The sequence below is a fragment of the Falco rusticolus genome, chromosome 12 (genome assembly GCF_015220075.1).
Source record: "Falco rusticolus isolate bFalRus1 chromosome 12, bFalRus1.pri, whole genome shotgun sequence".
Taxonomy (NCBI): domain Eukaryota; kingdom Metazoa; phylum Chordata; class Aves; order Falconiformes; family Falconidae; genus Falco; species Falco rusticolus.
Window position 1 is genome coordinate 21,243,963 of NC_051198.1, and position 18,405 is coordinate 21,262,367.

The 18,405-nt window shown below is 35.0% G+C and overlaps 1 protein-coding gene across 5 annotated transcripts in view; it reads left to right on the plus strand.

The window, feature by feature from the left end:
• The window catches only part of SYT14 (synaptotagmin 14), a 93,908-nt gene that overhangs the window by 33,388 nt on the left and 42,115 nt on the right, over positions 1 to 18,405 (plus strand). For 4 of the 5 annotated variants that reach the window (XM_037405910.1, XM_037405911.1, XM_037405906.1 and 1 more), the window contains one exon: positions 1,402 to 1,620. The exons of the other annotated variant lie outside the window; for it this stretch is intronic. In XM_037405910.1, the coding sequence (XP_037261807.1) occupies positions 1,402 to 1,620 (219 nt within the window). The remainder of the gene's footprint in view (positions 1 to 1,401; positions 1,621 to 18,405) is intronic. 5 annotated transcript variants of the gene reach the window in all.

Here is an 18,405-nt window from a genome sequence, read left to right on the forward strand (position 1 = left end):
ACCTAAACTTGCAGCATAGGCTTTTCTGTGCGAGTACCAGGGAGAAGAGGACCTCTATGAGAAGTGATTTTACTCATGTACTCTAGAGGCTTACCTAAAAGTGGGAAGAAAGGACCTCTGTAGTAGGAAGAGGCAAACACTTGACTGTAAAAGAGGCCTAGATGGCTGGCATACGCTACTTTAATTTTAAATGGCTGAATTTTGGGAAAGCTGAATCTCCCATTTAGTTGGAATACCCAGGCAGAGGAGTATGGGCATGAAGACAGAAACTAATGGGAGTGGAAATGCAGAACTAGAGCTAAGGACAGGGACTGGGAGGAGAGCAAAAAAGCAGGGAGGGAGGAGCAGTTGAGTGAGTAGCGTGTTGATCCTTGCAGGATCAGGAGCTGAAAAACAGCATTATGGGCATCTCGGAGCTCTGCCAGTAATGGAAATCCATTGGCAAATTGTATGCCATGCGCTTGCCCACGGATCAGTGGTAATGCTGACCTTTATTGAGCTTACATGAACTCTTGTTATGCGTGTTAGTGTGTGAGAGCTACAGAACCTCTGCATGTTGAATCTGGACAGAATCCTTTTGAGGTTTGGAAGAGGGAGGAGGAACCTTTCCTTTTACAGAAATAAAAATGCAGCTGAATCTTTGCCTTGTGGGGGCAAGTCATACTTGAGATGTAATTGGAAAAAGTTGGCCACAGCAGTGGGCATTATAGAAGAACTGGTATAAAAAAAAATCTAGATGGATTCTTCTCTGCAATTTTTGCTATTACCAGATGTCTACAGTGAGAATCTGCACTAATTTCAGTTATTACTGAACAAGGGGCTGTTTATTCTAAGCTAAATAAAATTGTGCATGCAAACATCTTTCACTAGCATTTTCCTATTTGTTATTGTGAGGTTTAAGCACTACCGACATAAATACCCTAAGAGGATTTTGTTGTAGGCTTCTCTTTGTAAATCAGTTTCGTTTCTGTTATACTGCATGCTTACAGCAAAAATCAGCTGGGAATGGAGGATCAGCAGATGCATTTCTGATATGTTAGGTATCCAAATGTAATATTGCAGCAGTGTTGGATGTATTTTACATAAATTATTTTAAGCATTTTCTTAATGAAGGGTTTCAAGAACTTCAGTGTGTGCTGCCTTACATAAATTGATCCATTTTCTATTGAATAAGTTTTAGAATGTTTTTTAGGGCTTAATGATCTTATAGTTTTTCTAGAAAAAAAATAGCTCTCACCAGTTACAAAGTCACATAATACAATTACAACAAGATGATATTTTTAAAATATTACAGACATTTTAATTGAAATAGCTTAAATATCTTCAGTGATAACCTCTTACGGTTATTTTCTTGTATTCTATTTTGAGCTGTAGTCGATTTGCTTTATTTTATTCAAACAGACAACTCTTATATGAGTAAAGACCAGCATGGTTCATCATCTGAGAGTGAAGATGAAGCACTGGGTAAATATCATGAGGCCTTGTCTAGAACCCAGAGTTCCAGGCTGCCAGTGGTGGATGGCAGACAGCAAAAAAACTATATATGGGAAACCAGACAAAAATATAGTCCCCTGTCTGCAGAATATGATGGATACAGTAGTGAAGCCTCAATAGATGAAGGTAAGAGTAATTTAAAAGCATTTCTTTGATTCCAAATTTCAGAATTATATTCTGGATAAGTAAGTCCTAGACGAGGACAGCTTGACTTGCAAATAGTCACTGTCTGCAAGAAATATCCAGATATCTTTATATTTGTGCATGCTGAAAAAAAAAAGGCACAGACTTGTGTGTATTCTTCTGGAAATACTGCAAATGATATCTTGTTATGCTAAGTTTCATACAATTTCATCATTAGTCATTTTGGTTTGGGGGGAATTTAAATGTTTTGATTTAGGAAGGAAACGTGGCAACTCTTGATGAATTCTGTGGCATTAAAAATACAAAGAAGACCTGTTATTCCTCTGTTGATAAGTTGTCCTAACAGCAAAGTAAATGGAATGGTTATTGGTTACAGTGCATGTGGTCATGGCCGTGTGCATTACTGGAATGTTCTGTATCTTTTCTTCTGTTGAAATGACAGAAATAAATTATTACAAAAATTAGATTAATGCATTTATTCCATGGCATTAAAAGTTGGATGTAAACAATGGATGTCTTCTATGGTATATATTTATTGACTTTACGTTACGTGAGTGCCTGATACAGAGGGTCAGAATTCTGCTGTCAGTATTTTGTCAGTATGTTTTTTGTGCTTGAAAATAGCTGTGTGTGAGAACCATGTCTCTATACCCAGTATCTATCATGAATAATGAGCTTTTGAAGTTATGTAGAAGTCATTCTAATATAGATGCTGTGTTGTAGTAAGATATTTGTTGGTGTCCCTTTGATATGTTAAAAAGCAAAGGTTTTTTAGTGATTTATTTTCCCTAATTAAAAATGGATACATATATTTAAAAGATACCTGTCCTTAAATGTTCTATACAGTCCTGAACTGCTGGAAAAAAAATCTAAATTTTCTACAAAGTTATGTAATTATATAAAAGTCTGTTTGCCGCTGAAATTTGAAATTAGTGCATACCCGTTCATGATTCCAAGTTAAGACACAAAGGACATGAAAGCTATAATTGAAATAAATTCCAGAGTAAGAGGATTCCTTCCTGATCAACAGAAATTTTTATTTCCTTTGGTGTTAAGTTGCAGGAAGGCTGGCAGTCTTTGAGTTTTCCAGCAAAGAGGGAAGGAGATGTAGAGGTAAGGTCAGGTGGTAAGAACTGATCTTTAGATACTGTGATGGAGAAGGACAACAAGGAAGAGGGATAGTGGAAGTATCATGGGGGTCTTTTTTGTTGTTATATCTACTGAGATATATCAACAGCGTTGGTGGGGAGAATATAACGGATAAAATACTAATTTTTTGTATGGCTTATATCACTGTTGGGAAAGAATGGTGATGTGTATTAACAGGAGGTGGAAAACTCAATTGTATTTATTAGAAAATAATACCAGATATAGTAATTACACAAGGAGACTACTTTCAGATACCCAGAATAATGTATTTGTCTCCTCAAACTATTGAGGCCAGTTGTTGAAATAGTAATAGAATAATTCATGTTGGAAAGACCATGTGACATTCCTCTTTCTATTTTATAATTGCTCAGATACTTTAACCCACCTAGTTGATCTTCTTAGTGAAATGTTCTCAGTTCATATGAGCTTTTTACTTTGGCCCTATAAGATTTAAGCTCCAAAGGCATTGTGCTAGCCTGCGTCCAGTTTTTTGGGGTTTGGTGTGTGGTGGTTGGGTTTTTTTTAATAATTGCCTTCATCATCATCCTCTTAGATCATCAAAATTCATAGTCACTGACTTTTATCCTTTTCTGGGGAATAAGAACTCCAGCCTGAAAATCCATGTCATGGTTAGGATCTAAGACAAAAGAACCCTGTTGGCAAGTCCAAGTATTGTATTAGGAAAGTTAGAATAGTTTCCCCTCTCCTTTCTCATTTTTAATTCTATTGCTAAAGATACCTGTCACCAGCTGCTATCCCATCTGAATGCTCTTTGCATTCAGGAATCTGGCTGGATGTAAACCCCATTTATATATACATATTCACATATGCACTCTAAAATTAGTATGCAAATTGAATTTATTGTAATGAAAGAACATTCAGGGTTTGGAAAAAAACTTTTGAAGCACAAACTGTCAAACCATTGTAACTTTAGAAAACTGTAAATTTGTAACCACATACGTCTACTTTCAAGAAAACTTTTAATACTGTCAATATTTTGCTTTTGCTGCTGCTTGTGAGAGCATTCTCTGCACATTTTACAGGGTGTGGAGAATCAGCAATGTTTTTTGTTTGATAGTCTGCAGTCATTCTACGTTTTTCTACAAAATGCTTGCAAATTAGTGTGATGATTTTGTCTCATTTTTGTAATCTGTTAATCTCAACAAAATTATGTTCAATACTATTAAAAAGAGTTTTATGATATTGGACGTGGCAGCAGATTAACAACCTAGTATTTATCACTTTTCAGTGACCTGAAGGTGGCACACTAGAATAATTAGTTAGTACTTTTTATGTTCCTAAAATATTTCAAACATAAAGAATCTTTGCACAATAATAAAGATGTGTTAGAACAGAGGAAAAGACAGAGTATGCCTTGTTATGTTATGATCATTACAAAAGGAAAGCTGCCCAACCTAGAACTTTGATGAAATGGGAAGGTAGAAACCACATGAAGAAAGTCTGCAGTCAGAAATAAATGAGAGACTGTCTGTCGCTACCAATCGGTTCTTATATGTTCAGAGAAGCAGTTCACTGAACAGATGAGATTAAAAGTGTCTGATTCCAACTGGAGACCATCAACATTCTAGATGTTTCAGTGTAATTTTTAAAAATTCAAAACTTCACTGTTCCTTAAACTCGCAAAATAAATCAGTGAAAGATTTGATGCCTGATTTTTTTCATTGAAAACTTGGTTTTTATGACAAATTATTTTTGTAAGAAGTGTAAAGACAAATGATAGAACCATTTTTTGTAGTGGCGGGGGAGCAAGCAGTGTATTCCTATGTACTTTATTTAAAATGATAAATGATTGTCAATATATTTGCGTGCTTCTGTTTTCTCATACGTGCTTTATCATCTCTACTTCTAAGACTTAAAACGTTTCAGTGCTACTTCCAGCTTAAGGCACCAATCAGTCCATCTGTTGAGCAGGGCTTGATAGTGTTACGGTGAAGTGATGACAGGACAGAATTAATTTTTGTCTCATCTCTTTTTGCTCCCCCCCTGCTCATTGCTAGTAAATCAGCCTCTGATGATATCATTAAAAATTCCATCAGAGGTAAAGTAATATGAGCAGTGAAAATGGTACTCGGTTTTCAGAAAATTCTGTGGGTTTTTCCCTTGAGCAGTTAATCTCTATCACATGTTGTATCTTGCAACAGTCTGCTGTGCGTTTTTAAAGGAGTCGATAAACAGTTTTACTGGTAACTGTTTACTCTGCACTTCAGTCCTCACTTTTTAAATTTGTTTGTTTAGATGTGTCTGCACTTAACAGTGCACGCACCAAATTTAACAATGAGGCAAAAATATAATTTTTCCTTTATTAAGACACCCTGTAAGCTTTGCTTGGGTTGCTAAAAGCATGTATAATATTAATATGTTTCCATTACTAAGACCATCAAAATGTCTGGTCATATTATTTTAATGTTCACTTATTATCAATTATATAATTAGATTATTACATCTATTTTATGGCTGCATGCTTCTAAAAATGCCTTTTATTCTGAAGCCTGAAAAAAGCATGTGGTATGTTTTCATATCATTCTTTTCTCCTCTAGATGGCCATATTAATCTTTCTTTTCAGCATATTTATATAGAACTGACAGGGCATTTTGTATAATGTTTTTAATAGTTAAATGAAGAAAGCAATGTATTTTGTGGGTTTTGTTGGTGTTATTTCGATGATGGAATGTTCTAGTGGCACTTCAGTTCATTCTATGAAATTCAGGTTTTAAAATTGTGGTTCACAAATACCTGCTTATAACCAGCATCTGATTCCTTTTCTATATTTGTGTAGCACATCTGATGCACTTAGATTTTGATGAATTATAGTACATCTTTTAAATGAAAAAAAAATGTATATTGTGCTTAGATGCAAGTATTTCTACAGACTCCAAGCTAGTGTAAATACACAGCTTCTGCAGTGAGCTCCTCATGGATGACAGGCTTAATTCCAGAGTATCTCTAAAGGAAGATGTAGTTCATTAGAAAACCAAGATGATGTCGAATGTCATTAAAAGTAAAATGGTACAGAATGGCAAAGTAAAATGGTAGAGAAGATAGGTTTACACCTGCGATTTCCAACTCTTGCACAAATGACCCAAAACTGTTAATCACAGAAAAAAGAAACCTGTATAACTATAGTACTTCTTGATACGTATGTGTCGACTTAACCCAGTCTCTGTGCTTACTCCCAGAGTTCTAAGGTCAGCTCAAAGTTCGAAATCTTATTTTTGCCAGTGATATTCTTTCTGTTCTTTCTCATGTTATCCAGTAAAGTATGGATACTTTCTGAAGTGACGTTTTTTTCTTTTTCCTGACACATATCCTGATACAACTTACTGCTCTTTTTTTATAATGTGCATCCTACTTGTATTATTCCCTGCCATTTCAAATGCTGCTGTTACCCAGTTGAATACGTAGTATTGCTTTTATGTGCTCCAATTATTTGTAATATTTTGGAAGAGGGGATTAATATAGGCTATGATATTGCACATCTGTGTCAGAAAATAAAGAAAAAAAAAGGAAAAATAACTTTTTCAGCTAACAAGTAGATTATGAATTGAAATAGTGATCTAAATAAGGAAGTGTACAAACTTTAAATTTTAAATTGGCATTATTCTTTGTACTTTGGTAATTGGAAATATTTTTTTGTTTCTATGTTTTGTGATCTCAAATGGACCATAGTTTCTTAATAACTTCAGTTTCAGAAAAACATATTATATGATATTAAACTAACCTGTCTCCAGTAGTGGCTACTTCCTGAACTTTAAAAACTCAAGCATTATACAAGCAAGTTGTGTCTTTGTTCTCTCTATAAGCTTCACAGGCAAGTGCAATATATTTTCTTTAAGGAAGCTGTCCCTGAAATCCCTAAAAACAGAAGTTTTAGAACTTTGAAATGTTAGGATAAACATATTGAAATTACAGTTTTGCAGGCAGATTTCAAAAGCTGCAGGTTCTTCTTTGCTTTTGAAATCAGGACTGTCTGAATCCCTTGAGAGGAGAAAGGTAGAAGAGGGGAAGAATACAGTCTGGTTTTTTATTTTGTGACGTTCTTAAAGCATGTCTTGCCCAAATCACCTCTTTAACAGCTGTGTAAAATTCCAGATTAGGAAGCAAGCAAGGGGGACTGATCCCAATTCTGAAGCAAAGTGACACCATAATGGAAAAAAGTAGTAAGCTTGCTTGCTTACTTAGCATACTTAGATGTACTATATTTAGCTATAGTTTAGCAGCTCAGTACAACCACAGGTTCTGTCTCCAGCCTATTTAAAAGTCTTTTTCTAACTTCTCAATTGATAAAGCCCCACGGCTGAAGACATGTTTGTTCAGAGGCTCTATTTCTGAGATTGGCCCAAATGCCTTACATTTCACAAGGTTTTTTGGAAACATATGGAAGCACTAAAAGACTGCAGTGAGAAAACATAAGTTCTCTTAAATGAGAATCTGCTGCTCTAGCAGGCATATGCTACTGGATTTTATCCATCTTTTCCATATTGTGAAGGTAGAATATGATGTTATTTTTGTAGTTTATCTTCTCCACTTTTATTCTTCTGTAGGCTTTCGGCACTTTATGTTGGTGTGTCTGTTGGACATATGTTTGCCTTGCTCCTCGGTGTCAATCTTTGCACGTGAAGGCGACTGTTCTTCTGGAATCTCTTGGATCTGATTCTGTATGCAGCTTTTTGCCTTTTCTTTCTTTCTTGTGAGTTTTCATGTCTTGGGAAAACTCTCTTCACTGAACTACTTGAAGTATATATATATATTTTTCTTTCAGTATCTACCCAACATCAAGACCAAAACCTCTTTCACAGGCATCTCAAAACTGGTATACAGGTGAATCTCCCCAGTTTGTTAAAGGAACCTGGGGTGGGTTTTCTCTGTAAATGTCTTCTGTAAAGCAGGATCCGACTTCTTCAGACTTGTCAAGCTAAGGTGAAAGCCACTGGACAGGCTGAGAGAGGAAGAATCAGTGAATCCCATGATAACCATATGTTTTCCAGTTTAGTTTCTGTCATTAGTCCTTGCATATAAGCAGATCTATTTTCAAGGCAAGTGTGAATGGATTTTTTTTTGTCTCAGAACTGTAGAGTGTGGGCTTCAGTATGGTTGTGCTGTTGTTCAGTAAACTAAAGCCACAAAGTTCTTTCAAAATCAGTCTATGTATCCGTACATTTCAGATGCTAAGAATTTCAAGCAAAGAAGATGATGGCACACAGGGAATATGAGCTGGTATTCAGACTGGAAGACTGAAAGCTCAGTTGAATACTAGATCATAACTTAAATAGTTATTTATCTTCTTTTTCCTCTAATGTGCTTTAAAGAAATTAATTAGAAATACAATGGAAAGAATATTTAGGAAGAAGGTGGCCACTCATTTTTCTTTGATGTGCCTTTATCAGTTTACCTGTGAGATTTCTCTGGTGTAATACCTGCTGGAAGAAAATACTCTTTTTGGCCTGCAGCTTTGGGTAGACCTAGGGCTCCAAATAGATACTTTGAAAGGGTATTCAGTAAAGACACTTAACACAAGTCTTAAGTAATTTTCAGAGCAGTGTTTCCCAAATGTTTCAGAGTGTATTTTGAAGGCTGACTCATGTTACAGCTCTGAGACAGTTCAGACACTCATATTTGTATATATCAGCTGATAGTGCTTGTGTACTATCAACTGATACCATTCTTGATGCACTTTTTGCAGACTTTGGGAGAGAAATAGGGGATTTTTTAATTACAATATTTGTTTAGTTGATCCAGCTTGCTTATGCTTGTTTTCTATTATGTGGGCATCTACCCTTGACATGTCTTATTTTAAGAGTAATTAAAAATTTTCATGTAGTACAAGAGAAAGTGCAAAGATGCAATACTAATGTTACAAAGTCTGACCCCTGATTATGTGTGTCTACCTCTCGTTTGTTGGTAAACTGGAGTGAGTCTTCATTGCTTCCAAGCCCTTAAAAATTGGAGAAAGAATTTCTTGTGGTTTTGAAGCCTCTAGAGAGCATAGCAGTTCAATCCACAGCCATATCAAGGGAATGTTTCAGGGTATTGTGTAAAAGAAAAGATACTTTTGTAATTTAAGGATCTGCAGAACAATGTCCAGAGTTAACTTGATTTCCATTTTTTCTACTTATTTTCTCTGATGGTGTGGTTTGGTTGGTTGGGGTTTTTTAAGAGTTTCAGAGTATCATCTTAGTGCATTATGGCAGTCCTCTATTGTTCTATAATAGTGGAAGTCAGTTCTGTTAAGTTTTTGAAATTATGATGCATATTTCCCAAAAATATATAGTCAACTAAGCATTGCAGGGACTAAGGTGATTTAAAGATTAACTTTTGCTCTGTCTTTTATTCAGTTTTACAGAATTCAGTTCTTTTTTTACTTCCCAAGAAAGCGTTACCCTTTGTCTTTTTAAAAGTTCCCGATAGCAGAGAACTTCACATATTAGGGTATCTTCATGCTGTGGTTGTGGTTCCTTACCTGCACGAATGGCAGAATGCATAGTGTTTACAAAGTCTGGAGACCTGGAATGGAGAAAATTCACGGATAGGGTATAAAGTACATGTGAAATTCAGTATTATTCTTGTAATTTTCTTGAGGAATACTATGGAGAGGCAAGATGTGAACATGGGATTTAAAAGGACATCTATGTCTGAGTTTAAACAAAGTTTGGAAGAGAATAGATTTACATGGATAACTTTTAACTTAAAAGCCAGATAGATGATATCAAAGTTGTGCACAGCCTTGTCAACCAAAGGAAACACATGAAATGTCTTCATAGAATGAATTTTAATAATCCTGAAATAATGGATTTACCCTCTGATTAGCAGCAGAGATGCTGGGAAAAGATGATGTTAAAGCATGCATGTCATCTACTGCTGAGAGAGGAAAACTAGTAACAAAACTCAAAGTCAGTGGTGGTGATAAGCTTTTTAACAGGAAAACTCCTTTTCCAGCTAGATCAACTCCAAACAGGAGGAAAAACTGCCCTCCAATGGGAGAGGGCTTTTTTTCCTGATGTGCACAAGTGAGCAAAGTAGTCTCACAAATCAGGTTCCTCCTGCCAGCATTTTGAAGTCTTTGAAGAAATACCCTTTGCATTGATGTGAAGGCTTTGAAGAAAGTCACCCTTAGCAATATGATGTCTCTGAAGCGATGTAAATCATACGTTAATAATTAACAGGAAAGTTTCCATTTTATTGTAAACTTTATTTTAAGAAGTCTCTCATCTCTTTGAATCTGGAATTTATGAAAGAATCAAGATCTGCTGTTAACTAGGAAAAGTTCACATATATTTGTGGCTGAAGTAGTTCCTTGTGGTGTTGTATTTGATATAAATGTTCTACATTAATAAAATGTAGAACTGATTTGTGATGTAAACGCAAGAGGTAGTACTGTATCAGCAGAAAAGATCACTTTCTTGATGAACCTGGTGCTTTTGCTGATTCTGAGAATTCACATTGCAAACTGGGTATTTCTTGTACCGATCTAAAAGCTATCGAGTATGGGCATTCTTTTTTCTTGGTATTATGGTAATTTCTAGTGATATAGGGGAGGAATTTCATTGATCTTTATGCATGTATATCATGAGACAGGTCTTGTTCTGAAAGACTTCCACAAAATAGACAAAAGAAGGTACAATTTTCATTAACCTTAACCCTAATTACAGAGATCCCATGGCTCTTACCATGGAATGAGAGACTAAGAAACAGGATTGAACAGTAGACTGGAAATCTCTTTTTAGATGGTGCATTAGAACAAGGAGTGTCATCCTGCATGCACCCAGTACTCAGCTGCTGAGAACAGTCAGCAGAATGGAGCAGTACTTGTTAAATAGATATGGGAACTAAAAAAGTTATTACAACTTTACATAAGAATATTACAAAACAACACTTTATCAGTTCTTCCTCCATAATGCCTATGGATAAATGGATCATTCTTTTTAACTTTACAGGTTAAAACCAGAAAAATTTTAACTCTAGTCTCAAACTAATGTTTGCCTCCCAGTTGTGCTTTTTTTCCCCTAGGTTAAAGGCCAGTTATCATTAGGACTGTTTTTTTATAATCTAATCACATTACATTTTAACCCTCTTTTTGCTCAAAGAACAAGGAGCTGTTTTTGTAACTTGAACTCTTTTTGGTTTGTTACCTAGTCAGTGCATATTATTTTTCTTATGTGCATGTATCAATTGCACAGATATCTATAACTGTATCATAAGTATTCTCTTGGAATTATTTAATTAATATTTTGTCCTTGTACAACATAACATTACCAATTTTATCTAATAACGTATTTTATTGTTAGGATGACTATTTTCATGGATACTTTAATTGTTTATATTTATTGGGAGACTATTGTATCTGAGTAAACAACATGAAATTGTGTCTGTAGTTTCTGTGCAGGCAAGGGTTTGTCTTCATGGGTTTTTTTCTTGTTAAAATAAGCTCTTAGGTGCTACTTGCAACACTGTGTTATAAAGTTATCCTAACTTTTAAGAATAATTGGAATATTTTCCTTGGGGGAAAGGGAAAACATGATGTGATCTATTATACAACTTGAGTCCCTTTTTTTTTTTATTGTTTTGTGTTCTTTTTGTTTGGAGGGGGAGTTTTGTAGATGGGGGGTGTGAGGTTTTTTGTTTGCAGTTACCTTTCCTCCACTGTATTCACAAGTAAGCTGGAAATAGATCCTTAGCTAGTGTAATTGCCATGCTTCTGGTCATTTCAGTGTGGCTGAAGGTTATCTGCTGTGATGGAATCATGAAAGCACATAGGAAAACTCAAAAGGATATATAAAATAGTATTTTATTATGGAAATTCTGATTCTGGTCCTTAGAGAGAAGCTAGCAGACATGCTTAACTAGGTATAAGATTTTCTTGTGTGGAGTCACCTACACCCAATTCAATTAAAGCTCAATCTTTACATTTGTAAATAGGAAATCCTGCTACATTCACTTTCCACACTATGTAATATTCTGCCAGGATGTGTTTTTATGTATATATTTGTAAATTTTGCTTATAAAAAAAAATTTTAAAAATACCCAGCTCTCTATTTGAAACCTTTGTGCTCAGTCTTGTTGACTAAATTGACTAAATAAGGACTAAATTCTAAATTTTGTCCTTAAAAGTGTTCTTTAAAAGATTTTCAGTTATCGTGATTTTCTATTTTTTTTAATTTTTAAAGAAGATTTATGACATTCCTTTGCAAATACATCAATTTGTCAGATAAAGGTTAAAAACTAGATACATTTTATTCATGTTAAAGTCACACCCAGCTTATTTAAAGGCAGCTTTGACTTAAGAGTTGCAAGCCTGAGGATATTGATTTGAATTATGCATGACTGTCTGGTATGCAGTTCCATTAGCCTGCTGGATGGATAATGTAAACATGTTCAGAATTTTAAGTAATCTATATAAGCGGCAGGTTAAAAATAGAGCTGATAAGAGCATGTGTATCTGAAAAATCCAAATCTGGGAGAATGAAACTACAAAAGGTTCATCTCTTCAAGAGGCTGACTTCAGGTGTGATTTTTCTTTTCTTTGAAAATGCTCAGCCTGAACAAATACAGCTTATGTATATGACTTGAACAGGTGACACAATTGCTGTTGTTTACTGCACGGAGTTGACATCTGTACCAGACAACGCACTTATAAGTGAAAGGTCAGGGCCAACTCTGTATCTTTTGGCAAAAAAGAGGGGCAGCATCTGTTCTGGTTTAAATTGGTCAAGGTAACACTAGTGATTAGACTAATTTCTTCATATCTTCAAGGAATCTTGTTTAGAATATTACTTGATTTTGCTAAAACTTTCTGCGGCTTCCAGTATCTCATAGTTTCTGTTTTTGTTGTATCTGATTTGTTGTGCGTATTTTAGCAGCCTGTAGTTCGGTAGTATGTGTAATGACTTCTGAAACTTTGTTTTTAAATCCTCAGCACTAAAAACACATGTTAGTAAGGTTTAAAACAGATAACATCTTTTTAGAATTTTTTCCAATCCTGTGAATTTTAATAGGAAAAAAAGGCAACTCTGAAATGAGAAGTACAATAGCATCTATGGTAGATGTTATTAAGATTTATTATACTTCGAAGTGTTTCTGTGGCATATGTAGAATTTGTGGCAATTTTATGACTAGAGTGAAAATCAAAAAAATCTCTTGCACTTATTTTCAAGATCGGATGGATACAAAACAGAACACTAGTCTAATTTTGCATTAATTTGTACCTACCCTTTCAAAACTATTTTGTTTGGAGTGCTTCATATTTGGCTCTGCTAAATTCTGTATGTAATGCCAGAATGGAACTATTTTTAGATTGTGAGAAAAATGAGAGAGAATAATGATGTCGTTTTCCTGGATTTTACAATGTTTCTTTGCTTAAATTATAGTGTAGGAATAATCACATGAAAATTTCCAAGAAGCTCTTCTGGAAGATTAAGTTGATTGTACTGCTCTGATACCTTTTTTTCTTTTCCTGTCAAATCTTGGATCGTGAATTGTGTGTACACAGAAAATTTGTCAAATAGGTAACTCTTGAGTAGGTCTGGTAAAGTTTGAAAAAGTGTTTTGAGCTGAATGGTCATTTTCCCTTGTAACTGAGGGAAAATTAAGCTGTTAAGAGACTAGCATCTAATGCTCTCCTTCAGAGAAACTCATCATCCTGTTTGATAATGGCTGTTACCTTTGACTGTTCAGAGCAAAATTCCTTTTGCTGGCAATGAGAACCACTGCCCTGAACCATCTGCTGCTCCTGGTGCCACTTCCTTCCTGTTAACAAGAAGGGGCTATATGAGAAGAAAATCTTTGCAAATAAAAACAGTTGTTGTCGTTAGTGTTAAAGGCAATGGGTTGGCCTCAGAGGTGTAGGGAACAACGGTGGCAGTTTCCAGACAAATTCTGAGAATCTGCAAAAGAAGAACCTAAGAAGCCTTTTTATGAAGGATGCTAACAATGGTAGTTAATATCTTAAAAAATACTAGTTCACACTTGCATTCTACTCAGAGAGGAATGGGAGGTCTCTTGTGTGATTTTGTGCAGATAATCCAGGAGAATACTATACAGAGAACTGATAGCATGTGTAACGGTGAATGTAATGGCAGGAGCCATCGTGTAAATATCTCCGCTGTTCCAGCTGCTCATTTTTTTGTGTGAGTGATTCTAACATTAAACTACACAACTAGTAATAATTTGATAATACAGATGATTTACCATAAATATCACAATGTAGTAGTCAAATTTGAGTTCCTTTTCATTGTTCTCTAGCTTTCAGTTACTTCTAAAAGAAATTTTGGGGGGTGGGGAGGAAGAAGTGAGATTTAATTCTAGTTGAATGTTCACAGTAAAAACATTATGTAGATGGTTTTCACCCCCAAAAGAAAATATCATTACCTGAGGCTGTTCAAAGTTAAATGTAAAAGTGAAATGTATCTTATGAAATCCGTGCAAATATAAGTCTAATTTACAGTGACACTGTTAGAAAAATGAAAATATTTAATATGTCTCTGGTTCATATGTGCTTGTGGAAGACTTTACCAGAATGATACAGTTATTTTATAATCAATATAATCAATACAAACAAGCATAAGAGTCTGCTTTTTACGCTTCAGTGTCTCTGGCTCAGGTATTATGCTTCAAAATCTGTATTTCAGAGCAAGGCTGAGCTTGTGGGTATGAACAAGTCAGGTAAGTTGTTTTTTTGAGTGTTTTGATGTAATGTTTAGAGAAGTTTAGATAACCGAGGAAAAGGGGCAAGAGCAGCATTTGCTTACCCACTTTTCTCTGGCTCTCTAGCACTTAGTTGCCTTCATTGCAGATTTATGCAGCTGATGTCTTTCCAGTGATTTAATGCATTGAAAGTTGAGAGATAGTTCTGAATGCATCTGTATCAAGTTCATATTACAATAATTTATTTTTCCTTCTGGATATTCCCTTTTACTACTTATACATTAATTCAGATTATGTTAGTATCAGCACTTGGTTTTTGAATCCTGCGTAAATTTTGCTGCCTGAGTGGGAGTCTTTTGTTTTTAAGAAGAGGTCAGAATACAGAAACATAATGAAAAAATCAGTTTACTAACTGCCCTCTTCACTGATCAGTACAAATTATTCCCAGCTTGTTGGAATGCAATTTGCATTTGAAAATGCCCATAATGAATTGGTATACGGAGGCCTAACAATTTCTTTTTAAGGGTGTTTTATTTACTCTAGTTTATGCATAATCTTGAGGTTGCATGCAATCTTTCTGCAACTCCTTGAAACACTTTCTGAAATTTGCTGCATTTTACATCCCCAGTGGATATATTGATCTAGAAACACTTAAACTCTGTCAACGCAAAATAAACAGGAAACTTCAGAATAATTCTGTGTACTCCCATTTTCATTATAACACTGTTTCAGAGTTGATCAGATTAAATTGCTTTATGTCTGCACCTTTTTTCATTTTGTTTTCCTTGAGCAAAGCTACTAGATTTCAGATAGAAAAGAACCTGCTTGTTTGTTTTATTACAATAAGGCATACCTCAGTTTTTTGAGGGGAGCCAAAAAAAAAAAACCAGGAACACTTCCGAGGGGTTAGATGTTCCTCCTGTATAGATGGCTCAGATTCCCACTGTGTCAGTTTTCTGGTGTTTGATAAGGCACACAAAGCAGTTGTGGGAGAAAGCATATCACTTGTATCCATGGTAACTCGAAAGATACTTTGGAACTCAAAAGGATAGAATAAGCTAGAGTAATAGGTCTCATTATATGGGCAAAATACATAAAGGGTTCAGGCATATGCTTTTAATTAGTTGCCAAAAATAGCTAGAACCAGAGACTATGCAACGAAACAATAATTCTTAGTGTTAGAAATGAGCAACATTTGATATCTAAAGATGTGCTCAGCTAAAAGGCTTTTATCTCACCATCTTATGGGTATTTGGTCCATGAATACTAATAGATTTGCTATGGTTTCTTAATCATGCTTAGGACATGAGAGTGCACACTGATAAAAGCTAGTGCAAGTCTCATATGACTACAAGTTTCGGAAGTTCCATAGTGATGTTAATTCTCACGGCTGTGATGCAGCTTCTTATGAATAGCATGTTTAAAGCATTCTCTTATGTTTTACAAGTGCACTGCTGGAAAAATAAATGTAATGAGTGCTTCTGTGTAGGGGTAATAAAAAAAATTATTGAAAATGCAGATTAGTTTGAGATCAAAGATACTGTATTCTTCAGAATAAGTGACTTTAATTTTAAAATAGGAAGGTAAGCAATGGGGGAAAGTGTGAAAATGTGATATGAAACTTGAATAGATAGATTCCTGGAGAACGAAAATAGAACAATGTATGAAGTACAAGCTATAGGATATTTGAATAACCATTTTAATAGAAATATTTTAATGCAGTGAATAATTTTAAAGTTTTCTATTTGAACAGCAGTGTTTGTAAGGAATCCATCTTGTATTGCAGTGCAATTCTCCATATTATTTCCTCTGTTGCTATAGAAACTAATTCTAGTGCAGCTGTGATCGCTTATCAAAATTCTAATGTTTCAATACCCATTTCTTATTTTGAGTTATTTAAATAGCCTTGTCTTACTTTGAATCAAACTGCACATTTCATCACTGCTGAATTGTTGACTGGTCAAAATGTTAATGCAAAGTGATAGCAAATGTTTTGGTTTTGGTTTTCTTTTCGTTCTACCATCTAAGCTATCATATTTATTGTTAAAAGTTTGAAAACCAAGCAAATTAAGGCTTTTTCACATGGCAAATCATAAAGGTCAATATTTGCAGTCTAACATCAGCATTTCATAATGGGTATTACTTCCTCAGTGTAATCTTCATTGTATTTAATATTTCATAAACCTTAAACTGTTACTGATACGTGGCTGTGGGGGGTGTGTGTGTATAGATGTGTTCTGATATATATGTGTGTGTAAACTATTATTAGGATATTTTTAACTTAAAAGTCTGTACCTTGGCATGTTCATTTTATCCAAGTAAAAATTTCAGTGATACTACATTGTCTAAATGTAGTCAGCTGCAAGTAGAACACCACCAGTTAACAAAGTATTCTGAACCTCTTTTGCTCCTTGTATTATTTGTTTCTTTGGGGTTGGGTTGGGGGTTTTTTGGTGGTGGTGGCTTTGGGTTTTGTTTTTTTTATTGGCTTTTTGTTTTTTAGGAATGAAAGTACTATGCTGGTAGGTATATGTATTTAATACAGGATGCAGCAAGGTATCTAGCATACACAGCGAAGCCATACTTGCCTATGAATTGTTAAACTGCTGTATTATAGAAGGAGCTTTATAGATATTTCCGATGCCTGTATTTGAGATGCTCCCCATCCTTGAATGTTAGAGTATTGAATTGAGATTTTTAGTATATGTTGTAGAATCAGTGAATAACTGGTTGAAAAGGACCTGTGGAGGTCATCTAGTCTGATCGCCTGGTTGAAAGAGAGCTAACTTCAAAGTCAGACTTAGTTGCTCAGGGCCCTAGCCAGGAGAGCTTTTAAAACCTTCAATGCTGTTGATTGCACAGCCTCTCTGGGTAACCTATTCTAGTCTATAGCCACTCTATTTTCAAAGTTTTTTCCTTATATTTAATCAGAATTTTGTTTGTTGCAATGTGTGCATGTATCAGTTACATACTGGTTTTATATATAGCTTATTAAAGTGGTTTGTTAATAAAGTAGTTTAAACTCTTAATGCTGAGATTTGAAAAAAATGTCATTCTGGTTATGAACCATGTTAAACGTCATTGTGCTGAGTATGTTTTCAGTTGTAATAATAGAATCTTAAAACTTTGCTGACACCAAATTATGAGAAAGGGTGGGATGGTTATAGGTCTGGACAAATATGTTTTATACCTTCTGATGTTGCAGCAAAGCTACTGAAATGTTTCAGTAGTACTTTTCAAGATAATCACTGACTTTCTAATGAGTGTACACTAATTTCATGTAGAGTGAAATAAATCATTTTCAATTTTGAAATTATCATACAAACATTTTGCAGCTGTAGCTGTCAGACTTTGATTACTAATTAACTGCTGTGCACCACCTTTAAGCCTCTTATTCAACAAGCAGCATCAAACAGTAATTTCAAATTAGGTATATAAATTTTTGTTCGTATAAGAAAGATCTTTGAGAAACAAATTTTAATGGATATGCATGTTTTTACTCTGTCACAGCAGCTAGTGAGTTTAATATGGTAGGTATAACACTATATTCATAACACAATTTTCCAGTTAGCATTTTGGGAAGTTAAATGGGTTGAGAATGATATGCAACACTCTGATCCTTGATTGCTCAGCGCTGTTGTTTCTTTGGGTGATGACACGGAAGACCAGTACTGTTTGTTGAAGGCTGAAGCATCATTCTACAGACTTTGAGCCCTCTGTATGCAACCTGCAGCATGGCCCCTGTTCTCTCATCCTCATATGGGCTTACATAGTGCTTATGACTGGTGTATGGCTGAAGGAAAATGTCTTTACCAGCCGGACTCATATTCATCTAGTCCTGTCAAAATGCAGAGAATTACCTGTTTTGTAATTACATGGCAACAACTACATCATATATTACATATAAGCCTAATAAAGCAGCTCATCTGTGACAGTGGGAGGTCTCAAAAGTGCTGCAAT